Below are 25,068 nucleotides of genomic sequence, written 5' to 3'. Positions count from 1 at the left end.
ATGGACCAGATTGAGATTATACACACAACAATTTATTTAAACAGCCAATCACGTGGCAGCCGAACAACAAATACAATCATACAGATACAACTTTTTCATTGACTTTCATTGACTGTGGCAGTTTGTTTGGTTCAGAAGGTCTTAATGATTAGGTTACCTATTACCTGTTGATTTGCCAGGATTCTGATGCTACACTAAACACAGTCTGAAATCATTATACCAAAGGTAGACCCAGATAATCTACTGCTTTCCATACATCTTCATTTACAGCTTTATTGAGAAGTCAATCATCTTAACCACTGAATGTGCAATTGTATGAGAAGGCTCCTGAGTTTGTTGGAGAACATCATTAAGATCCCAGAGCCGTCAATACTATTTATTGTTGGGTCACTGGCGAGTATAAAGATTATAATTGTATCCACACACATTTCCATAACGTAAGTCTAGTCAATCAAAGACGCGCGCCTGAATGACGTCACTGTCCAGGAGGGCGCGCTTATTTTTTTAGCCATACCATTTTATAACGACAGGAAGTATATTAATAGGTAAATGTTAAGCTGTCAGTTAGATATATTGCTGATTTTTTTAAGCAAAACGATTGTTATTTTCAAGCAACATTTAGCATATATTTCCAAGCGAAAATATCACATATACAGTCACACATACAGTCACACATACAGTCACACACACACACACACACACACACACACTTACACACCCCTCTCATGGTGGCTGAATGGATTCGTCCGCAGTGCCTGGAGTAGAGGGGGGCAATTTGAACCACGAAGTGACTAGTTTGTTTACAGCGTTTATAGTAGTAATAATAATAACAATAATATATTTTTTATTTTTTACATATTTTTGTGCATATCTTTTTTTGATCAGGTCTCGTTATGCTTTAATGGTAAGTTTGATTTTTTTTTTGCGTTTCTACGTCTTGTTTTGAATGAGTTGGTTAAATGTATTTGGTTAGCTAGGCGTTATTAGCCGCGTGCACATTAACTCCATTCTCCTGCCTTAATGCAGTGATTTATATATATATATATATATATATATATATATATATATATATATATATATATATATATATATATATATATACACACACACACACACACACACACACCTCTTTATAGGTTCCGGCGATGTCTCAAACAACACTTCTAGAGGAGGTGATTCAGTGGAGCCCGGATACATGTGAACAACATGTGAAGGAGGTCTTGCCCAGACTTCTCATATCCTTTACTTCACACAACTTAATACAACACTGTATAATTCCGCAACACTATAACACAGCACTGTCTAGTTTCACAACACTGTCTAATCATAATCCCACAACACTTTTCGACTTCCACAACACATAATCTCGCAACACTGTCTATTCATAATCCCACAACACTGTATAATCCCACAACACTATAACACAACACTAATTTCACAACACTGTCTAATCATAATCCCACAACACTGTATAATCATAATCTCACAACACTGTATAATCATAATCCCACAACACTGTTTATGATTATACAGCTTCCACAATACGCCTTCCACATACGGCTTCCACAACACATAATCTTACAACACTGTCTAATCATAATCCCGCAACACTGTCTAATCCCACACCACTGTATAATCATAATCTCACAACACTGTATGATCATAATCTCACAACACTGTTTAATCATAATCCCACAACACTTTATAATCATGATCTCACAACACTGTCTAATTACACACCACTGTATAATCATAATCCTACCACACTGTATAATCACACACCACTGTATAATCATAATCTCACAACACTGTCTAATCAAAATCTTACAGCACTGTCTAATCATAATCTCACAACACTGTATAATCATAATCCCACAACACTGTCTAATCACACATCACTCACCAACACTGTCTAATCATAATCCCACAACACTGTCTAATCATAATCTCACAACACTCTAGTCATAATCCCACAACACTGTATAATCATAATCCCACAACACTGTATAATCATAATCCCACAACACTGTATAATCACACACCACTGTATAATCATAATCTCACAACACTCTAATCAAAATCTTACAACACTGTCTAATCATAATCTCACAACACTGTATAATCATGATCCCACAACACTGTCTAATCACACATCACTCACCAACACTGTCTAATCATAATCTCACAACACTGTATAATAATAATCCCACAACACTATCTAATCCCACACCACTGTATAATTATAATCCCACAACACTGTATAATCATAATCTCACAACACTGTTTTATCACACACCACTGTATAATCATAATCCCACAACACTGTATAATCCCACACCACTGTCTAATCATAATCTCACAACACTGTATAATCATAATCCCACAACACTGTCTAATCACACCACTGTATAATCAAAATCTTACAACACTGTCTAATCCTAATCCCACAACACTGTCTAATCACTCACCACTGTATAATCATAATCCCACAACACTGTCTAATCACTCACCACTGTACAATCATAATCCCACAACACTGTCTAATCACACCACTGTATAATCATAATCTCACAACACTGTATAATCATAATCCCACAACACTGTCTAATCACTCACCACTGTATAGTCATAATCCCACAACACTGTATAATCACACACCACTCTATAATCATAATCCCACAACACTGTATAATCATAATCTCACAACACTGTTTTATCACACACCACTGTATAATCATAATCCCACAACACTGTATAATCCCACACCACTGTCTAATCATAATCTCACAACACTGTATAATCATAATCCCACAACACTGTCTAATCACACCACTGTATAATCAAAATCTTACAACACTGTCTAATCCTAATCCCACAACACTGTCTAATCACTCACCACTGTATAATCATAATCCCACAACACTGTCTAATCACACCACTGTATAATCATAATCTCACAACACTGTATAATCCTAATCCCACAACACTGTCTAATCACTCACCACTGTACAATCATAATCCCACAACACTGTCTAATCACACCACTGTATAATCATAATCTCACAACACTGTATAATCATAATCCCACAACACTGTCTAATCACTCACCACTGTATAGTCATAATCCCACAACACTGTATAATCACACACCACTCTATAATCATAATTTCACAACACTGTATAATCAAAATATTACAACACTGTATAATCATAATCCCACAACACTGTCTAATTATAATCCACAACACTGTCTAATGATAATCCCACAAAACACTGTATACACCGCTGTATACACCGCTGTATAAACCACTGTATAATCATAATTGCACAACACTGTAATCCCACAACACAATACAACACTGTATAATCCCGAAACACTATATAATCACACAATACTGTATAATCACACAACACTGTATAACCACAGATTTAATGACTTTTCACTTTATAGCTGTCATAATACTGTTTAAGCACAATTTATACTTGGAAGCTTGATTCCTTGACTCTTGTACTCCATTCATCAGAACACGAACAGCTGGAATGAGCACACCAGTAAGTGCTAAAAGTGTTGGATTGCTTTTGATTATGATTGAACTATTAGCTTTTTTATGTGATCTGAACATGTTTTGGTGGTTTATATTTGCAGATGTTCTACAGATTATTGTAGACATGTTCCTTCCCCATGTCCCTCCGTCAGAACTCGAGGAAGAATGTTTCTCCAAAATCCTGCCTAAGGTAATAAGGTCTCGGACTCTCATTCTCCCAGATGTGTGTGTGTGTGTTCTTTTACCTGATGACGGACATTTTGCTTTTAATCTTGTGTCTCATGCCACAGGTTGAGGTGATGTTCACTGGATTTCTGGAGGAGATTGCCAGGCATATTGGAGACCTGACTAGCCAGAACCCGGAGCTGCACACGTTCCTCAGGAGCATTTTGCAGGTATTAATGGGGTGTTAGCGGATTTGTGGTGGATGGTCTGGTCTGGTCACCCTGATGACATCTTCTGCAGGCTGCGTTGTTAATAAGATGTGAAATAAATCTGCTTTGTAACGTGTTTGGGTGTAGATGATGGTGAAGACACTGGAAGCGCTGTCTGCGTGCGTACGTCGCGTGTGCGTTCTCGGCGAGGCTACGTCCCTGGACTCTATCCGCTCCCTTCCTCCTTGTGTCCTCCACGTCTTGAAGGACACCTTCCAGCACTGCAAGGTATTTCCCAAATCCTACACTTTGCAGTGGTTCTGTTGAAAATCTTAGTCATTTGAATAGGCTCAGAATTTGAATGACAGTAATGTGAAATATTGGTACTTTTTCAAGCCTTGTTTTTCATCTTATGTGTGTTTGAGAGAGAAATAGAAGTTAGCAGCTAACTGTGATGGAGGGGGAACAATGGGGAAAAAAACTCAATGGAAGCCAAACTTTAGCAGATTGCTGTTGTGCACGTGAACTGATGCAGCAGTGTGTTTTGTAGGATAGTGAGGTTGTGTACGGTGGGAGACTGTCACTAGTAGGAGACCTGCTGCAGGGCCTGTTCAGAGAAGCCTACTCCCTCCAGAAGGGCCTGATAGAGCTGCTGGATAAGATCAGCCTGGAGAACAATGCCTCTGAAGAAGAAATATCTGATCTAGTCACAGGTATGTCTTTGAGTGCTATGCACGTAGCTTTTTATTTCATGATTCCAGAGGAACTTGCAGCAAAAGGTATTTAGTTACAGTCTGAAGTCTCCTGATGGATTTAGGGTAAGCTTTGATTTGTATGTTTTTATAGGACGACAGTAACGTTTTTGTTTTTCTTGGGCAGTGATTCACACCTTGCTGGACATATGCACAGTCATATCTGATCTGGATATTGCTTTGCATGCTAACACATGGAAGTTTATCATCAAGTGAGTAAAATGTACCCAAATTGCTGTGACCATTGCCTGATTTACTTTCATTTTAATTAATTTTGTTTTGAACTGAAAATGCATTTTAAATATAATAATAATAAAAAAAAAAATCATTAGGTAATTGATGATCAAGATCCCCTCTACTGGCTGAAACAGAGGAAACGTGAGAGCAGTTTGAGAATCATCACACCCCCTCAGCCGAGCCCATTAAACACTTACATCTAGTAATTGCGCTCACCTGTATAAATGGCAGTTTATAGGTCACACTGCTCACATTACAGCATTATGTCATACACCTAGTCAGTAAGATGGAGAAATCTACGTTCACATTCCACCGAATATAAACGCACCCAAACACCAACCTCATTGCTACATTTTGTTTTCCCTTAAGCTTCTAAACCTGTTTTTATCTGCAATGTCCAACCAGTTATATGTGCATCAGTGCGACAGAAAATAAAGTGCTATTAGTAATATTTTGTTTATTTTTTGTCCCCCCTTTTTTTGTACACAATGAAAATTAAGCGAATAGAAAATAGACACAAGGGCAGTATGGAAGTTTGGGGGTCGAGTTTGACATGCCTTTGAAGCAGCTGTTGACTGAAACTTGTTTACACAATGTGTCCGGTATGAACTGGCCCTGAATACTCAATCATTAAAAAATGCCAGTAAAACTCTCCATTGTCTGGACTTTTTATAGGACTAATCATGTTTTTTTTTAAACCCATTTATAAGTTTCGCTTTCATGTCATACAAACGAAATTTCTCTCATGGTTGCAGCACCAATATAATCTATGAATCTATGACTATGAAGGGGCTTCATTTGGAATTTCCATCCTTTACATTTGTCCAGAATTCATTAACCTCTCCGTTTCCAGGCAAAGCGTGAAGTACCAGTCTCTGGTGGAGGAGCAACTGCGACACAGCGACCTCGTTACGTATTTGTGTGAGGACCTGCTGTCCTCGGTGCGGAATTCTCTGGAGATAGCTGAGCAGATGCAGCAGTCGGATTTGAAGGTACAGAAACGCTCAAAATTGTCTAAGTCTTGCGCTCAATAGAATAGAGTGTAGTAGAGCTGGTGAGTTCTCACCGTACTGTACATACACACACTGTATGCCCTTTTTCAATTTTACTATGTTGCAGCCTACAATCATTTAAAAAGTGATCACAGGAATTAAGAAACTGATATATCACATCTACATTATTATTCAGACCCTTTGCAGCGACACTTGAAAATGAGCTAAGGTGCTTCCTAATTTTCTTGACTGGAGTCTACCTGTAGAAAAGGTTATTGGACATGATTTGGAATGACACACACCTCTATCGAAGGTCTTAGAGTTGAAAATAAGAGCAAAAACCAAGGCATGAGCTCATAGGAACTGGCTGCAGAGCTCAGAGACAGGGTTGTTGATTTGAGCAAGGCTACAAAACATTTCTGCCACACTGAAGATTCCTAAAAGCACTGCGGACTCCATCAGACTCTTCCAATAGCTGGTCGCCCAGCCAAACTGAGCAATCTAGGGAGAAGGGCCTTAGGTCACTGGTGGTGCATGCTGACTGAGCTCTGAAGATCCTGTGTGGAAATGGACAAATCTTCAAAAGAACAACCATCACTGCAGACCTCCACTGATCTGGGCTTTATGGCAGAGTGGCTAGACAGAAGACTTTCCTCAGTGCAAAAACCATAGTCAGGTGGAACCAAGAATGAACTGTTTGATCTCAATTCTAAACGGTATGTCTGGAGGAAACCAGGCACTGCTCATCAGGTGATGAGGTACAGAGATATCTTCAATAAAAACCTATTCCACAGCACATAGGACCTCAGATCTCAGACCTTTCCTACATGGCAACGACTCTAAGCACACAGCCAAGACAACGCAGTGGCTTAGGGACAACCCTGTGAATGTCCTAGAGTGGACAGAGCTCTGACTTTAATTTGATTGAATTTGTTGTGTGGACTTTACTGTGTCTGTAGTGTCATCCATTGAAGCCAAGGTTGGATATTTCAATATTGTGTTTGAAACTAATCCAATTTTTTTTAAAGTTTATTTTTCACTCTTTTAAAAGGATTTTGTGAGGTGCACCGAATACAAGGTTTTTCAGAAAACCACAAAAATGTGCAGATTTTTTGCCAACACTTTGGTCCATTACATAAAGGTACAAGCTGACAAGCCCATGGCTACATATAACATATTACAACTATTCATTGGTAATAGTTATCTAAAAGGTTTTTTTTTGTTTTTTTGTTTTTTTTGTTTTTACAGGAATTTAACCCATTTCTTTCAAAGTTCTGTGGTCGTTTTCACCTGCTGTACCTGCAAGTCCTCAGGTAATCTCAGTATTAATTTAACTCGAATTTCCAAAAAAGTTGGAACACTGTGTAAAATGTAAATAAAAACAATCATTTGCAAATCTCATAAACCCATATTTTATTTACACTAGAACATATAAAACATATTAGTTTAAACTGAGGAAATTCAAGGAAATAATAATAAAATTTGGTGGCTACAGCACGTTTTCAAAAAAGTTGGGATTTAGCAACAAAAGTCTGGAAAAAATTTGTTATGAAAATGTAACAGTTGCAGAAACATTTGCAACTAATAAGTCTAATTGACAAAAGCGTAGTAAGAAAATTGGTTATGAATAGTGTATTTTAAAAAAAGGTCTCTTCGAAGTAAAGATGAGTGGAGATTCACCAGTCTTCGATTGTGTCTACAGATTGTGAAACATTTACAAAATAATGTTTCTCAACATAAAATTGCAAAACAATGAGAATCACTATTGGATGCCTGTGATCTTTGCACCCTCAGGCGGCACTGCATTAAATGGATACTGTAATGGAAATGATTTCTGGGAAAAAAACACCTCCAGAAATTATTGTTTGTGGATGCCATGTCATCCACAAAATCTCTATAATGCAAAAAAGCAGGCATGCTTGAACATGATGCAGAAATGCCACCATCCTCTCTGTTCCAAAAACCATGGACTAAAGAGGAGAGGAATCATCTGGCTTGTTAAACATGGCTCATTTTTGATTTTGCAACCATCAAATTGAAAAAGACCTTATTTTATCTATAAAATGGTGTGTGTGTGTATGTATGTATGTATGTATGTATGTATGTATGTATGTATGTATGTATGTATGTATGTATGTATGTATATATATATATATATATATATATATATATATATATATATATATATATATATATAAAATATATATATTCTCAGTTTAAACATTTTATTTTTTCCCCCCTGTTTTATTGTGAATAGAATATGGATTTATGCGATTTGCAAATCCTTGCATTCTGGTTTTATTTACACTTTACACAGTGTTTCAACTTTTTAGAAAGTTGGTTTTATAAGTAGCACTACATAAATCCTTTGCTGTGTAGAACTGTTCAGTCAGCTTTTTGGCCAGCTGTATTTATTTTTATTATTACCATATTCTGTTACCCCTTTGTTTTCTTCCTCTCTCACATCCTCTTTTAATCTTGTTTATCTCACTTTCTCTCATTTCCCTCTTCAGTAAATTTCCTTCTTGTGCCTCTCCCTCGTCTGTGCCCGTTGGCCTGGCTGAAGAGTTGAGCAGTGTGGTTTTGGTTCCCCTGGATGCTATGCTGACACAGCTTTTACCCATGAGGTCTTTTGTCGAGTGCGTTCTGACCCCGGCCCAGAGTAAGGCATCAACTACAAACCATGGAATGCAGCACTAGCTCTTATGACTTTGTTGAGATATTTCATGTCCTTCGAATAGAATCAGGAAAAGGAGGATGCCAGCAGGAAAATATTTGTGAATAGCTCGGTCAGAGACGAGGTCTCTTGTCATTAATATAATGCTATTGCTGTCAGCCAGGGACACATTGTGTCCTTGAGTTAGATATATTTTGCTTGTGCGTACATGAGAGTTTTAAACTCCACAGGTCAGTCATGACCGTCTGCTAAATATGTATCCTTTTGCTTTTTTTCCATCAGGACAATGGGCTAGTAATAATCTCGGCCTTATTTTAAGATATATATTTTATATTGTAAGATATTTTTATAAGAAATGTTGTGATGAAGAACATTCGCCTTTATTCACCCTATGTGTTCTTTAAGTTCTATATGCTCCTTTTGTTGTGGAAAATGTTTATTTTATAACTACATAATCGTTTTTTGCCATTCACTAAGAGTCTGTTGTCTCGCTCTGCGTTTAGAGAACAGTCCAGAGCTCGCTCTGCCACAGTGTCTCCTGCTGGTGAACGTGTTGGCGAAGCTCGGCACCCAGACAGATGAGACGCTGTGTCTCTGGTACGATGGCAGTCAGTTCTCAGAGGAAACACACAGGTGTGCATTTAACCTTTAAGACAGAGGCTATTATCCATTATTATGTACATATTTCACATCAACCACATGCAACATTTCTGTCAGGCTGTCCATCTTTGAGGCGGTTTTTCTGAGTTTCCGTAAGTGCCTGGTAGAGCGGACTGTTCCTGTACGGTTGCCTGGGGTGATGATTCACGGCCAGGCTCAGGCCACTGTAAGCCTGCACCAGCATGTGTGTGTGTATCTGTGTGGCTGTGTAGCAGCACTGCCTGCTCAACACTTCCCGAAGCTGGTTAGTACACTACTGCATTCCTGTAGAGGGTATTCACGAACATATTTCTATATCTAAACCCTAATTCCTAAAAAAGTTGGGGCAAGTTGCAAAATGTAAATTAAAACAGAATGGAATGATTTGTCTCATAAAATACATATTTCCTCCATTTTTTTATTCACAATAGAAAAAAAAAACCAAAATGTTCAAAGTGAGAATATGTACCATTTTAAGGGGTAAAAAACCCCTCAAAAAAAGTTGTTACAGGGCCATGTTTACCACTTAGTAGCAGGTCAGTTCAGCACCCGGACTCTTCTACAAAGTCATGATAATGTAATAGATGCAGAATGCAGTTACCATTGTCTTGCTTAAATACGCAAGGTTTTCCCTGAAAGACATTTTCTGGATGAAATCATTTGTTGCTCTAAAACCTAAATATATTACGTTCAGCATTCATGTAGCCTTTCCATATAGTCAAGCTGCCCATTCCACAGGCACTGATGCACTCTTATACCAACTCCTATATCTTCTTTAGTCCAGAGGATGTGGCCATGGTTTCCTAAAATCAATTTAAAATGTACTTAGTCTGACCACAGTTATCCACTTTGCCTTAGTACATTTTAAAAGCGCTTTGGCCCAGAGAGGATATAACTGTGCTAATTCCTGGAAGTGTTTCTGGAAGTGTTAATGAGCCCATGCACTAATTTCTCTAACAGTATCATGAGTGTTTTAAATGCAGTGATGCCTCAGGGCCATCAGGGTACATTTCCTCAAGTGAAACATTCAGTGTTTTCTATTGTGAATAAATGTGTAATGGTTAGGACTCTGGACTCTGAATCCAGCGATCCGAGTTCATATCTCGGTAGAACCTCCATCCCTTACGAGGGAAATATCAAGGTCCGTGACGTCGGTAAGGGACGGTGCTGTGAGGATTGGGCGGCAGTCGAAGGCGGGGGCCTACTTAGACTGCTGCCCCCGCGACCCGAATTACGGATAAGCGGGAGAAAATGAATGAATGTATTGTGAATAAAATAAGAGTTTTTTATTTAGTTAACACAGTGGCCCAACTTTTCTGGAATAGGGGGTGTATGTAAACCCCTGAATATAATGTAATCGAGCAGGGGCATCCAAGCCACGAACCATCACTATGCAGGAAATGCATTGGGCATCTGATCTGCTCTCTGCCTAGACAGGAATGAATGGATGTATGGATGAAAAATCTGCGCATGTAGTGATGTGTAGTCTCGCTGTCTCTCCTCATCATTGTTAGGAGCGGTCATTGTTGGGCGCTGTGCTCCAGTCAGACACCCAGGCAGCCATATTAGCCACTGACGTCTGGTGCTTCCTGGCACGGTAAGTGTGTGCACACACCCAGCAGTGGCTGCAAAGTTTCCAAAGCTCACATTGAGTCAGATGCACGTCAAAGTATGTTCAATATGCTTTTCATTAGTAAACAACTTCATATGAACTCAAGGTGTTTATTTTTTTCATGAGTCAAGCTTTAGGGGGTTATGAAATGTCTTCCCAAGATTGTCTGTGATTAGTTGACGGGCAACTGTGTTTGTAAAATGCGATCATGTTTAATTATTTGAAGCCTATAGTGGCAGAACATTATGGTATAGTTCTGGAATGGAAATTCAGATGATAATTACGGTATAGAGCCAAGTTAACAGATTTCTGTACCTCAAGCAATCACATAACCAGTTTTCAAAAGAAGTTTCATTATTTATATGTTGTTGAATGGATTGTTGATTCTCGAACTTTCTCCCTCTTTGTATGTACGCACGTGTAGATTCGGTACGGCTGAGTTGTGTCTACACCACGTTCTCCTCACAGCTCACCTGGTGAGTGCAAGCAGCTGAATGTGACCTTTCTTTCTGTGCTCTCAAAGTGATTTTTGAAATCTCTCCCGGAAACGACAGGATTAAGCTCTCTGTTTCACCAACACTCCAACAGAGGTGACAATTGGTGTCAAATCTGTTTTGGGAATCGGACACCTGTCTGTACGTCCATGCTAATCTTACCTGTAGTGCTTGGCCTGGAGACTTTATCTAAACTTCTGGGTGTGTGAGAATGCCAAAGAGTCAACAATCGATCATTTTGCCTTTTTTTTAAGAAAAAAAAAAATTACAATTGTAGTATTTAGCTGGAACTCCAAGACATGACTAGACAATGGGTTGTCTTCACTTCCCGCTAGTTCTTGGGACGTGTTGCCTTCGCTTTTGTCTTCAAGTGAATTTCAGGTAAACGCTAAATGAGTTCTCTTCCCAGCACTCTAGTATTCACTGGGCATATGATGACCAAACACCTGTTACCAGCTGTGAAGCATGGTGGCAGAGGTGTGAAGGTTTGATTTGTTTTGCAGTCACATGACACGAGGAACTTGGAGTTATTTAGGCAACTTTATTACAGAATATTCCTAAAATGATTCCTGATGTGGACAGGACAATGATCCCAAACACACAGGCTTATCAGAAGGTCTTGCAGGTCACGCAGTTGGTGATAAGGCTCTTAGACATGACAACATATTCCAGAGGGTGTTCTTTCTCTGGAATTTTCGATTTGTGAGATTTTTCGATTTTGTCCTTTCCTTATTCAATTAGAAACTGAATTTTCTCACATGACGCACTTTCTCGTTCCTTTGAATTTCTAGATAAAGTCATGCCCAAGTGTGAGCGGTCAACTGACTCATTTGGGTTTGTTGCTACGACGCCTGTTATTTCTTATGACTCCAAGCCACCAGGCAAGTGTTTTCCATGCAAAAACCCCCTAAGTACACACCCTAACACAGTCTAGTGCCCTGATGCATTTGTATTAGTGCAGTTACGTCAAATTGTTCAGTGCAAGCAATTGTGTTACAGGAGGGCCACATGACGTTGATACTGTTTGTGTGTGTGTGTGTGTGTGTGTGTGTGTGTGTGTGTGTGTGTGTGTGTGTGTGTGTGTGTGTGTGTGTGTGTGTTTCTCTCTTAGTTGGAGTTTGTTGAAAGCTTCTCACCATCTCGGGATGAGAACTTGTGTGTGTGGAGTCACGTTCTGCTCAGTAGTCTGTGCTCGGATGCTCGTGCTCGTGTGGAGAGGGATTTATTGAGCAGGGCCCAAACGGCTCTGGATGCCTGGCAGGGTGCAGGCTACAGGCTGAGGAACGTACTCCCACTGGTGAGGACATCACTGGTTTAATAAATCATGTGAAACCTCTCATCTTTCTCCGAAATTCAAAAGGTTTCCAGATACGTCGTTTGTGCGTGCGTCATACACAAGACAGGTTTAAAGGGGGATTTCTTTTTTGGGTTTTCATGTGGTAGAAACTGGACATCCGTCAACATGAGTTTATCACACACACACACACAAAAAAACATGGCAAGGTTACAGTATTGTATTCAGTACTTCGAAACGTACCCTGAACAAACTTTGATAAAGTGGTGATATAGAAAGCTTAAAACAGATTGAGGCCATGGGAAAATTGGGGATGTTGTTTTTCACCTTTACTTAAGATGGTTTAGCGGTGTGAAACAGACCTCCAAACAAGCACCACAAGATTAAGTGCTCTTTTCCTTCACCCTTTTCCTTTTTAGCGGCGCAGGACTCTCATAATATCCACAAACATTGAAATAACGCATTGTTGAACGAATAGACGAATGAATGTATTTTAAATCCGCATGCTTAATATGTCCTGCGAATAAACTATTATTAGAGTCAAGAATCAAGATCAAGAAAGCCTGAGAGAAAGAAATCATTAGGTGATCACCTTATACCAGGAGACCCCCCCACCCCCAATACAACATGAATGCAAAGTTGTAATCGAGCTGATCTCATTAATGATCAAAATGTTTACTGTTTGTTTCCTGTTTTAAATCTCTCACGCTCATTTCTCCCTGGTTCAGAACAAGGCATTGCGTTGTTTATTGGTGGTCTTTCGAGGGGAGCCTGTGCACACTGAAACCATGACAACAACACTAAATATCATTCATCAGATGTGGAATCGCATGGATGCTGTCCAGGTTAAAGAGCAAAACTCTCTACCAATGTATTTTGTATCTAAAATGTCACAGTAGACATCGAGATCACTCAATGCTGTGTTTTAGCAAGTGTTAGTTAATGGTGCACTGACAAACAAACCACTGTAATTTTGTGTCTTGTGTAGGTTCAGAGCCATCCTTCTCTTCAGTGCACCCTCAAGCTGCTTCTGTCCATTTCAGGGAAGTTGATCAAAGGTCTAGAACCACAGGCTATAGTTCAGGTAACAGGTTTCCCCTCATTGTTCTTTTTTTTCGTCATGTCATCTATTTTCTTTCTTTCCTCTCTATACTTAATAATAACCTTTTCTGTACAGTGATTTGGGTCAGTGGCGGACCACAAGTTTTGTTCAGTCTTTGCCTCACACTCTCATGTAGTGCCAATGTCCTTATTATTAAACTTGAAAATATACACAACACTGCCGGGGGTATATAAAAAGGAACTAGAGTTAGCGCAGTGTCACTGTCGCTGCCACTTCCTGGTTATAGCTAACGTTAGCGCTGTGGATTCTTTAGCAAGTTCTATCCAGCTTTAAGAATTTCTTTTAAAAGGAGAAAACCCTGACAATTCTGCACAATTAAATGCAAAACACACACCCACCGATATACACATCTGTATTTCCCAAATGGGAAATTTCTTAAGAAATGTGAACTTTTTAATTTTTTCCATTGTGACAATTTGATCGATTACTCAATTTAATCACTATAAGGAAAAAGTGTATTAATAATAATTAACTATGCATTTCTTTCTCCTTATCTCTACTGAAATCAAACCGAACCATGACTTTTGTGTACCGTTACACGCTTAGTATTTAGTTAATATGTATGTGTCGTGTACAGAATATCAGCAGGGGATAATTGTGGTGTTTCTAGGGATTTTCCTGTCTCACTGGCTTGAATCTCCACAAATGCAACGAGGACTTGGTGCTGGCTGCTTTGGATTATTTGGCCTCCATGGGAAAAGTATTTGTTCCTTGTGATATTCAGGTATATAAAGTTTTGTGGACAGACACTTTATTAAAGTCGACTTTGGTAATGAAAAGAGCATTTTTATTTAGTTTACATAATTGTAGAAATATTACTCCTCCCACTGAGTATTTATTCTTAGTAGTTTTTATGCCACATGCCAATGTGAACTTTTTGTTGCGTTTTTTTCTTTTTTTCTTTTTCCAGTAAAGTGCAGTCAACACTTTTTAAAATGAAGAAGTTGCTATTTTTGCACTTTATTATTAAAAGCCCGATTTACTGAGCATAACTGTGTTTCCCTGCTGCATCCAGTTCCAGGTGCTGCCCAAACTCAGCGCTCTGTTCAGCACGCTGTTGAGTAACGAGTCTTGGCTGCTCCATCAGCACACACTGGAGGCCTTTGGCACTTTTGCTGAGGTTCGAGGCTCTTGAATGTTTCTGTTTATTTATAAATTTTCTTATGCTCGAATGCATTTGGGGTTTAACGTGTTTCATGCTTTCTTTCTTTCTTTTATTTTTATATATGCAAAGGCCACCAGTCATGAAGAGATAATTTCTCAAAGTCTGAGCACAGAGGAGATAAAGAGCAAAGTGGTGAACTTTCTCAGCAAAGTATGCAATGCGACGCCTGCACGTGCCAACATGCTATCATTTGTTCTCAAAGTGCTGGAGATGAACGTGACTACATGATTATTTCTGCAGGTCATCCCAGGCCAGCAGCAGGCTGCAGGGGTCCATATGGAGAGACTGAGGGTTGAAGCAGCTGTGATAGAAAGACACAATGATAGACTGGAGAGCGGAGAAAAGATGTCTGCTGAAATATCTGAGGTGTGTCGTCTGTATAAAACAGCAAATCATTGGCTTAGGTTCAGCACTGAGTGCACTGACTTCTGTACCACAGAAGCTGCTGATCTCCTGGGATTTTCACACACCAACAACTGTTTTTATATTGTATTTTATAGATATGTAAGAATTTGTAAAATCTAAGTATGTGCACTGGTCTAAACCCATTATCTAGCACTGCAAAGATAATACCGATGGTCCCAGAGTTCAAATACAACACAACAGTTCAAATTCCAATTTTCCGGACAGAACCATGTCCGTACCTCTACTGCATTAAAAATGTATCCAATTCCCAAATATCTGCTCTGTGGTGGTCACTTTACATCGATGGAAAGGTCGCAGAAACGCGGATATTGCAAATTAATTGGCACCAATAGTTTTTCCGGGTTGCACTTTACAGTGCCTCTATAGGTGAATCACTGACGCTACGTGCTGTTTATTCGAAAGCGTCTTTACTTTTCCTCATTATTTATAAATACAATTGATATAATCGTATTTAATTAATGACCTCTAGCTAACACTTACAACAAACTGAGTTCCAAACCTCGTGCTCTTCTTTTAGCCATGTGCCAAGCGGCCACGCCAGGAGACCAGTAAACAGGACGAGTATGAGCGCTACCTCCAGGCAGCAGAAAGCGCTCTGAGGGCACTGCAGGCTATCGGGGGTGAAGCTTCATCAGTTCCACAATGGGTAACGCCAAGACTGCAGGACTTACAAACTCTTATCTCACAAATCAGCAGTACTGCATCCCAGCCACCCTGAAAAGGGTGCTACAATGCAGCACAGCAACTTGTCCTGGTTTTTACATACTCCTGCCAATTTCAGTGGTAGGTAACAGGGATTAGGGCAAGAGCACTTTTTTTTTTAATCTTTATTTAATTTTATGAATGTAATGTCTCTAGTGTTTGTACATTAAATGCATCCTTCACTCAATTTCTATTGGTCTCTTTTATCTAATTCTCTTTGGGTAGTGGATGATTTGCAACGAAAGCTCGTCTTTTTGGGAACAAAAATGCATCAAAACAAACAGATCAATACCTTAAAACCTTTTTTTATTTATTTAATCAGCATCTGACAAATACAAATAAATTATAATTCTCTCTTTCAGCAAAACCCCACCCCTAAAACAGTACACTAGACATATAGGATGAAGTTGACACTGGCTGTTCCATATAAGCGGATCTTCTGTTGGCACAAAGGAAAAATAAAATCTGAGAACTAATGCCAGAGCCAAACATTTCTGTCAGGTTTTGGCAAAGCGCCACACACATTTCCCAGAAAACCTAGTGCTGAGATGAAAGAGAAGGCGTGAGACTCGACACGGTTTCATCGTTTGTGCAGCTTAAAAGAGAGACCAGTCTCAAACATCACATCACACTTGATTGCAAATCTCCTGCCACCGACTGTTGATTTTTATCCCTTCAGAATTATATAAAGTGGTTTTGTTGCAATTGCAATAAATATCACTGGTAATGGCTTTCACATCTTCCGTTATGGCTTAGTGCCCTCTTGTACAATGTTAATAAGTGAGCCAGCAAAAAATAAACAAAAAGGTAACCCCCTATAAAGCGTCGCATTTTAAAATGAGTGTGATGTATTCAGAATCCCCACAAATGCAGCAGGGGAAGAAAATGCAGCGTTGTCCAAATGAGTAGCACTAAAGCTACACTTCTGCGCTTCCGCTAGTGTTAAAAGGGCACTTCAGCTGGTAGCGATGGCCACAGACTCGGTTTGAACACTTCGACCGTCTTCCTGTGCACAGTCTCGTTTACAGGTCCAGTGGTCATGACCACGTGTTCTCGTCTTCCCAGTTGATATCGCTGTCACCCCAGGCCTCTGCATCAGCCTGTGAAAGACACAGAGGATCCAGTCAGTCAAAACCCAACACTATTACCACTGCAGATTTTGGGGTCAGTGGTTATGGATGAGAACAGATGGAGAGACTAAAAGTGAGTCAAAATGCACACAAGCTTCTGGTGTTCTGGAACATGTTTTTGTGTTTTGTTTTTTTTAATCACAGGGTTTCTGCAGGTTTTATTCAAGTCAAATTTAAGACTTAAAAATCATTAAGAATTAAAACCAAAATCTGTTCTATGATCTGAGAGATTTGCGCCAATAATGGAAGCTAATCTGCTGGTCTTGTTTGTAGTCGTAATACAGAGAATTTAAGACTTTAAGGGTTTGACTTGTTAAAACCCAGCAGCAACCCTATATTATAATTGACTAATTAGTGATTATAACTAGGGTTTTTGCCAAATGTGTAAAATGCTAAAATTGCAGACAGGAACACATTTATTATTGTACCAGTAGATGATTTATTTATTTATTTATTTAAAGTGTTAACTGGCTCGTAAACAGCGCCACACTGTGGATGCTGAGGTTATTTTTTTTTATAATTTTGTTGCGTCACATTTGTTGAATGCAATCAGCTTTTCTTTGGAACTGATCTCTCTGTTAAGCTGTAAAATGCAATAACCTTTAGATATTAAATTGTGATAAACCGACACATCAGAACAGTGCTTGTGCCAGTGGCTGGATCTGAATAAAGCGAACCCTCACCTCGGTCAGATCGGCTGCAGCGAACTTGGCGGTCAGTTCCATTGTGTTTAAGTGTGTAGTGTCTGGCTCAGTGTGAGATCCTGCTGCAGCTAGAAGTCCTTCAGGCTTGCTGACTGAACCCCCCATGGGTAAGAACATGCTTGAAGACATCTTTATATCAGGTACCATGTCAGCGAAAAGGTCCAGCTCTGGATCTTTATCTGGTTTCTTTTTCACCTCGATGGTGAACTCTTCTCCTAAGCCTCCAGATCCTGCACTCCTGGGTCCATTTTTTAGCTTGGCTTCTGGAGCGACACCTCGTTCGGTAGGCCTGGTATCTATGACGTTCTGCTCCCAGGCTTTATCTGAAGACACGTTCTTCGGGCCAGATGTGGTTTTTACTGAAGCAGTACTCAGTTTGAGTGCTTTCGACTCTCTCGAAGGGCCAGAAGTCAGTGCGGCACTATGGTCGTTTAAGGACCTCGCGTTTGGGACCGGCTGAGGTGTGGCACTTGAGTGCTTGGAGATGACCTCAGAATCGTCAAAATCATCCCAGGGTCCTTCATCATGGGCGGTAGTGGCTGGGAAATCTGAGTCACTGTCTGTAGACTGTATGCTAATTTGCACAGGCTGGTATTTGCCAGATTTCTCCCCCGCGTCCTCCCAGTCAGGCCAGTCCTCGTCTGGGTCCTCCGTTCTGACGCAGTTCTCTACCTTCTTCTCTTCGCTTAAGCCATTTAAGGGAAGAGCCATATTTCCGTGTAGCACTGAAAAAAAAAATCAGACATCGAACAAAGATGAATGAATCTGGCTGCTCAATATTCATCAGAATCCTCCATGTACTTTTCGTTTCTGGAGATGTTCATGGTTTACTCTTCTACTGCTACGATACAGTAGAGTTACAGAATCTCCCCATTCTACTGGCCTTACCTGGATTTGATGTCGAGGGCAAGTGAGCATCTCTTTTGACGGATTGGAGAGAGTTCAGCTTCTCCAGAATGACTTCTTCACATTCTAAGTGCTTAGGCAACAAACTCGTTACTCTGCTTGGCTGCGAACTCCGAGGCAAAGACTCTTCAACAATATGAACCGGCGAGTCTGCACATAAAAACCAGAAGCAATACGAAAGAGAGGATTACACCCAGCTGCGTGTCTGTACTACTTTTCTGATACATCAAATCCACACGTGAACGTTTCATTAAAACACTGCCCCTCTATAAATATTGGTATTGAACAGAAGACGAAGTGAGAAACTGACTTTCAGGCGTAGCCTCAGTGGACTTGGTGAAGTTTGGGGAGGTGCGCTTAAAGACTTTGGTCCTCTCGCCTCCCACCACCACCTGCGCCCCTAGTAAGGGCACCAGGACCGCCAGGCTTTGCAGGGTCATGGCAACCAGAGCATCGTTTGTGTCTCTCATTCCCAGCAACACCTATGAAATGTTAAAATTAACGTACAATTTGGTGTCGTCAAAGCCTTTATGTGTGCGTGTGAAATACTTTGCTATAAGCATTGTTCCTAATGACTTTTTTGTTTTTATCGATACGGAATATTCAGAAACAAGAGAATGGACCTCAGAAGCCACGATTAACGTTCCTTACTTAAGAGGTGGTTCCTGTTTCGCACTGACCTGAGGTAGGATCTGGTTCTTGAGCTCGTCGTGTGAGAAGAACTCGGCGTAGACGTGGATGTGGGAGAGGAGCACCACGCGGACGTGTTCCTCGTTCACTTTAAATAGCTTCAGAAGATGTGGCACCACGTGTCTCCGGTACAGCGGAATGGAAAGCAGGCACTGCTCCCCGACGCGTCCAGCTGAATCTGCAACACACAACCGCTGCAGTGTGTATTCCAACAATATAGAACAACCTAAAGCCACATGAGTGTCTTACCCTTTTTGGGCTGTAGCAGGTGAGGCAGGAAGCTTTTCACAGCAGTGGGTTCGGCAAACACCAGAGAATTTAAAAGTTTCGGTGCCAAACGAGTAGCGATTAGTTCTTCATGGAGGCTGTGAACGCGGTCCAGGAGAAATCTGGAGAAAACCCACACACTCATTTATGATGTATCTCACACTCGTACAAAAAAACCCAAAGAAGCCAGAGACTTCTTACTTAAAGAACTCGTGTTTTTCATCCTCCGATTTTAAAGTCAAGCTCTTTAGGAAGTTCATGATGTCAAGAAAGTCATTCCTGCTGAAAGGAGAAGTAAAAGTATTAGATTTAGACACCTGAAAGATCAAAAGAGTTGTCAAGACGTTCATCACCAATGCCCCCACCCCCACCCCAAAGAACTTAATATGGGACATACTAAGCACATGAGTCCAGATGTTTGTATTCCGGACTTACGTGCTTTTCTGTACGCGGTATGCTTTATTAACGTGTTTACCGAGTTTGGTCTTTTAAAAACGTGTCTTATTGCGTTTCGAACGTCCCCTTAATGTTAAAACACCCGATATATTTGTGCGCACCTGAAGAACTCGTGGGTCAGTAGGCTGCTGAGGGCTGGCCGCAGCGTGGGGTCAGAGGTTAACAGGCTGACCTGCAGCGTGCTCCTCAGACTCCCCAGCAGTTCATCTGACACTGAGAGACACACAGACAAGAGGTCAACACAACAAGGTTGAGGGAAAGACGAGGGTGAGGATGGAAAAAGGAGGAAGATGAGAACATATTTGATGGACTCATACGCCATCACTGTGAGGAAACGGAAAAAAACTGACGCGTTGTGGAAACAAACCGACAAAGAACAAATTGTACTTCAGCAAAACGTGACTACATCCAACAAGAAACGTTCACACGGATCTCCTGAGGATTACAGTTCAGTGGTGCGCCAGAGAATAATACTGACCGTAATTGCTCAGCAAGGGGAGGAGGGCTTCGACCAGCACACCGAAAGAGAAGGCGTCCCGCGCGTGGGCGTGTTTTTCGGGAAGCGTCTTGAATCCGCCAAGCTACAGAAAAAAAAAAAACCCCGCCATGATTAAATTTTTTTTTTGTTTTGTTAACCGAGTCACTGAACCGTAATGGCTCTTGAGGTAATGGAAAAAATTATATAACATCAAATGAGAGGGGGCTCACCTTCTCCTCCGGAGGCACGTCGCTGCTCTCTCTGGCCGTCTGAACGCTGGCGAGAAACTGGTACAAAACACAAAGTTCTCGAACCTTCTCCGGGGACATTATGTAATAACTGTGGTGAAGGGGTCACGTAAACGTTATCACGTCTTACCTCTGGCGTTGCTTCAGAAAATTTGCAGACTGTTTCCATCCCGCCGAGCTTCCAGTGTCCGTCATCGCTGACGAATACAGACGACATGCACACGTTGTTGTGGCTCGATTTTCCCTACAGACAAACAGGAAAGTCAAGAGATTATAAACCTGGCGAGAATAAAAAAAGAAAAAGAAAAAAACAGCTATTATATCCACAAGAATACATTTGCGGTTTGTGAGCTCTGTGTGCGCTCAGTGTCCAATCAAATGCAAAAGATGTTACTGCACACCTGCTAGGTGGCCCCGGTGTCACTGACTTAAAATATGATTGGTTACAGCAAAAGCCTTAAAGCAACGTGTACTTCATGCTACAGGTATACACACGGCTGATTCTCAAGGCCTCATGCAAAATGAACATGTGAAACGAAGGCTGAAATCTGATTGGATAGAAAGTAAATAAACTTATTTATAAAAAAAATAAATATATTAAAACGTGTACAATTAAAAAAAAGATACAAGTGTTGTTTGTGCCGCAGGCATCGAATTTAGAAATGATTAAAAGAGGAAAGCACTGTGTACGCAGATCTTACCCTGTCGTGGAGGAACACGAGAGCCTGCAGCAGATCGTAGATGCCAGCGCAGATCTCCTCGTGCGTGAGATTCCCCAGCAGCAGCCCCAGAGGCGTCACCCTCTCCGTCACCAGGTGTATGCCTCCATCCTGCACGAAGCAGGACAGGAAGCGCAGCAAACACGGGTGTCTCAGAGTCTTCAGGTGCTAAACAAAGAAAAAAGAGCGCACTGGTTATCTTATAATGTAGATAAGAGCCTTTGAAGAACATCAGGTCAGGAACTAATACTGAGACGTTCCTCATTTCGCTCTCAGAACAGCTTCGTTCTTCATGGCATAGATTCCATGGGTTTATGGTTCTTTTGAGGTTCTGCTTCTACAAGTTTCATGCAAATGTTTGAAGGACTGATAGAACCAGGCCCAGGAGCACGCTTGGTGTGAACCAGATGAGAACAGGTTCCCTTTCCTCTTAAGGTTTCATAGTTATACTATCTCAGGCATCAAAGTGAACTGAAGATCTCACGATGTATTTGCACTGTGCTGCTGCTAGATGATTGGCTGATTAGAGAACTGCACGAATGAGCAGCTGTTCCTAATAAAGTGTTTAGCAAATACAGAATATGAATTAACAATCTATCACTATAAAGCTGAAGCGAGTATGAAGGATAAAAGGGTGTTGATAATGTGTAATTTGTTTTTTTTCTCTCACATAATTTCTTCCCCTCAGTACCTTGGCGGCTTTGTTCACTTTGTCGTCGTTGCCCTGCTTGTAGACGAAGACCGAGGCTGGTTTTCCATCCTGCAGTACAGCGGAGAACATGTTAAGGCCTGAAGGCAGTGTCACTGACGGTTCTTCCAGCACACAGCCCCTCAACCCACTGCTCTCCGCTCCCATGCTGATTGTGAAATCAGCAGAATACACTGGAAGGGGCAAAAAAAAACCAACACATCAGATATGAGCTCAAGAGGCAACTAATATCTGTAATGCAGCAAAGCGAGAAGAAAAACAGCAACAACAAGTGTATAGCAGAGAAAGGCAAAGCAGGGCAAAAGAAATCGGGTTGGTAGGGCAGGGGAGGGTCAGAAAGATCTGGGCAGAGCAAGGAAGGGGAGGACAATGGAGGACAGAAGAGGGTGGGACTGGGTAGTAGAGGGCAGGGCATGAATGGTCAGGGGCAGGGCATGGATCCAGGGCGCTAGGACAGAGCGGGGAACAGTGGGGGCAGCGCAGGAACATGGCGGGAAACAAAGGGGGCAGAGCAGGGACATGGCGGGGAACAGTGGGGGCAGAGCAGGGACATGGCGGGGAACAGCGGGGGCAGAGCAGGGACAGGGCGGGGAACAGCGGGGGCAGAGCAGGGACAGGGCGGGGAACAGCGGGGGCAGAGCAGGGACAGGACGGGGAACAGCGGGGGCAGAGCAGGGACAGGACGGGGAACAGCGGGGCAGAGCAGGGACAGGACGGGGAACAGCGGGGCAGAGCAGGGACAGGACGGGGAACAGCGGGGGCAGAGCAGGGAAAGGACGGGGAACAGCGGGGGCAGAGCAGGGAAAGGACGGGGAACAGCGGGGGCAGAGCAGGGAAAGGACGGGGAACAGCGGGGGCAGAGCAGGGAAAGGACAGGGAACAGAGGGGGCAGAGCAGGGTAAGGAAGGCACGGGAAGGAAGGCATGGAAAGGGAAGGAAGGCATGGAAAGGGAAGGAAGGCATGGAATGGGAGGGGAGGTCATGCAAGGGGAAGGCAGGGCAGGGCATGGATGGACATGGAATGGCAGAGCTGAGTAGAACACGCCTGGGTAGAGCAGGGCATGGCTGTACATGGCAGAGGAGGGCAGGGCAGGTAAGAGTAGGTATTAGAGGACCTTCGTGTAGTGCAGTGAACATGACAACTTCCTTCCACAGTTCATCTCACTATGGTCCTTATATAAGATATTACCCATGACAGAGCTCTCACACTGAATCTCAACTCTACAGTATGAACTCTACAGCAATGATTTTCCTTGTTGCCTTCTGTTTCCACGTTGTGCATACGCAGGGCTCAGAGTTTACTTACAATTGGGCACTTTCTCCAGTCAAGTTTTTATTTTATTATATATATATATTTTTTGTAATCACAACCTTTGCGTGGAAAGTGCCATATGCACAAAACAAGGCGAAAATGTGCGCACGCCACTTTCCACACAAAAACATTTATCTATTTCATAATCATGTTTATAAATGAGATCCCTGGACAGGTAACACAAAAGAGACTGCAGAATTAAAAATGGAGGAATGAGGAGAAAACAGTGAGGGGCGAGGAGAAGATTCAGTCCAATGAACATGAGACAAAGTCTCCATTTTCATTTGTTTTTTATTTACATTTGTATTTGCATTTTTTGATGTTACATGGCAATTCAATGCAATAAATGCCTTTAGTTTTTAGATATTCTTCTGCGCAATTTCAGCAATTTTTCTAAAAAAAAAAAAAAAAGAAAAAAAAGAAAGAAGAGTCCGATTACTCGATTAATCGATGGACTAATTTGTTGGAATACTCGCTTACTATAATAATCGATAACTGCTGTTACACTACACTAAACACGTCTGCAATACTTGAGTCTGGACCAGGACCAGGGGTCAAAGATCAGAACCGAATCTGCAGTCTGAACGGAAACACCTCGTACTTTTCTTTATAAATCGTGTCACATTTCGGTTGGGGGGTGTGTGTGTGTGCGCGCGATACGCAGGAAATCTCAGACCCAACACCACCAGATAGACGGGAACATTCTATCAATAGGAAACTCCTAACAATATTTACAATTGTATGAGTGTGTATAATGTGTGTTGTACAGGAGTGTGTATTGTGTGTGCCAATGTGCAGGAGTGTAATAGTAGTATAAATGTGTGTGTGTTGTACAGGAGTGTTTTTGCAATGATGTGTCATTATTTAGGAGTATGTGTGTGTTAATGTTATTGTGTGTTTGTTTGTTTTTAATAATATGTTGTTATTCAGGAGTGTGTGTGTTAATATTAGTGTGTGTTGCTATGATGTTATACATTAGTTCGTGTAAATGTTTGTGGTGTGTGCGCGCACACACACACTAATATGCGTGTGTGTGCGCGCTACCCGGATATGTCCTGATCCAGCACATGGAGCTGATCCAGCGCAGCGGCCTGATTATCCTGAGCACATACCTGTACACTGGGATCTGCTCCACACCTCACTGCGGCTAATCAACTGTCAGCGCTTAATTGCATGGCTAACGTTAATCTGCAGCTCGCGCTCGTTACAGCAGCTTCCGGTAAACTATCTCAACCGTCAAACAAACAGTACAGCTCTCGCCGCACTTCCTGTTTCAACACCGGCTCTGTTCCAAACTGCTAAACCCTCCCTTACTCTCACAGGAGACAGATCACAAACCTGTGCCCTACCGAGTGCACTACAATACCAACCAGGATTTATTTATTATTCGCCGCTGTTCAGATTAAACCAAGTTCTC

At 41.4% G+C, this 25,068-nt stretch overlaps 2 protein-coding genes across 4 annotated transcripts; one reads left to right on the top strand and one right to left on the bottom strand.

Annotated features, from left to right (window-relative positions):
• The first annotated feature begins 734 nt into the window (after positions 1–734).
• Positions 735–16,219, top strand: firrm (fignl1 interacting regulator of recombination and mitosis). Of its 2 annotated transcripts, XM_083563005.1 has the most exons (25): positions 735–904; positions 1,137–1,235; positions 3,513–3,552; positions 3,647–3,735; positions 3,836–3,940; positions 4,067–4,207; positions 4,470–4,632; positions 4,799–4,883; positions 5,762–5,900; positions 6,952–7,041; positions 7,149–7,213; positions 8,414–8,562; positions 9,081–9,210; positions 9,295–9,481; positions 10,731–10,813; positions 11,253–11,304; positions 12,114–12,203; positions 12,434–12,619; positions 13,345–13,461; positions 13,605–13,700; positions 14,350–14,463; positions 14,755–14,859; positions 14,974–15,054; positions 15,145–15,270; positions 15,848–16,219. In XM_083563005.1, the coding sequence occupies exons 1-25, from the start codon at positions 737–739 to the stop codon at positions 16,046–16,048; spliced, it is 2,901 nt and encodes a 966-aa protein (XP_083419131.1). In that variant the 5' UTR covers positions 735–736; the 3' UTR covers positions 16,049–16,219. The 2 variants fall into 2 exon arrangements, with proteins under 2 accessions (XP_083419131.1, XP_083419132.1); XM_083563006.1 differs by lacking the exon at positions 735–904 and having other exon boundaries at positions 1,107–1,235.
• A 98-nt stretch (positions 16,220–16,317) lies between these two features.
• Positions 16,318–24,905, bottom strand: scyl3 (SCY1-like, kinase-like 3). 2 transcript variants are annotated; one of them, XM_083563036.1, is made up of 14 exons: positions 24,764–24,905; positions 22,322–22,512; positions 21,613–21,798; positions 21,042–21,155; positions 20,894–20,950; positions 20,664–20,766; positions 20,287–20,398; positions 19,931–20,011; positions 19,712–19,851; positions 19,453–19,640; positions 19,083–19,254; positions 18,755–18,922; positions 17,846–18,591; positions 16,318–17,132 (listed from the first exon to the last, which is right to left on the bottom strand). In XM_083563036.1, the coding sequence occupies exons 2-14, from the start codon at positions 22,484–22,486 to the stop codon at positions 17,070–17,072; spliced, it is 2,295 nt and encodes a 764-aa protein (XP_083419162.1). In that variant the 5' UTR covers positions 22,487–22,512; positions 24,764–24,905; the 3' UTR covers positions 16,318–17,069. The 2 variants fall into 2 exon arrangements, with proteins under 2 accessions (XP_083419162.1, XP_083419163.1); XM_083563037.1 differs by having other exon boundaries at positions 19,931–20,008.
• Between the last annotated feature and the right edge of the window lie 163 nt (positions 24,906–25,068).

The sequence above is a fragment of the Silurus aristotelis genome (genome assembly GCF_946808225.1).
Source record: "Silurus aristotelis genome assembly, chromosome: 15".
Lineage (NCBI taxonomy): Eukaryota > Metazoa > Chordata > Actinopteri > Siluriformes > Siluridae > Silurus > Silurus aristotelis.
Note: the sequence above shows the minus strand (reverse complement) of the source record. Positions and strands in the feature narration are given on the sequence as shown.

Excerpts from the sequence above, each read along its gene's own strand:
- firrm (XM_083563005.1), top strand. The coding sequence starts at position 737 with ATGGATTCGTCCGCAGTGCCTGGAGTAGAGGGGGGCAATTTGAACCAC. Across the intron at positions 3,941-4,066 it reads TCCTCAGGAGCATTTTGCAG|ATGATGGTGAAGACACTGGA; the intron begins GTATTAATGGGG and ends GTTTGGGTGTAG. Across the intron at positions 15,271-15,847 it reads TGTCTGCTGAAATATCTGAG|CCATGTGCCAAGCGGCCACG; the intron begins GTGTGTCGTCTG and ends CTCTTCTTTTAG.
- scyl3 (XM_083563036.1), bottom strand. The coding sequence starts at position 22,486 with ATGGGAGCGGAGAGCAGTGGGTTGAGGGGCTGTGTGCTGGAAGAACCG. Across the intron at positions 20,951-21,041 it reads TTTCTGAAGCAACGCCAGAG|TTTCTCGCCAGCGTTCAGAC; the intron begins GTAAGACGTGAT and ends GTTTTGTACCAG. Across the intron at positions 19,852-19,930 it reads GAAAAACACGAGTTCTTTAA|ATTTCTCCTGGACCGCGTTC; the intron begins GTAAGAAGTCTC and ends GGTTTTCTCCAG.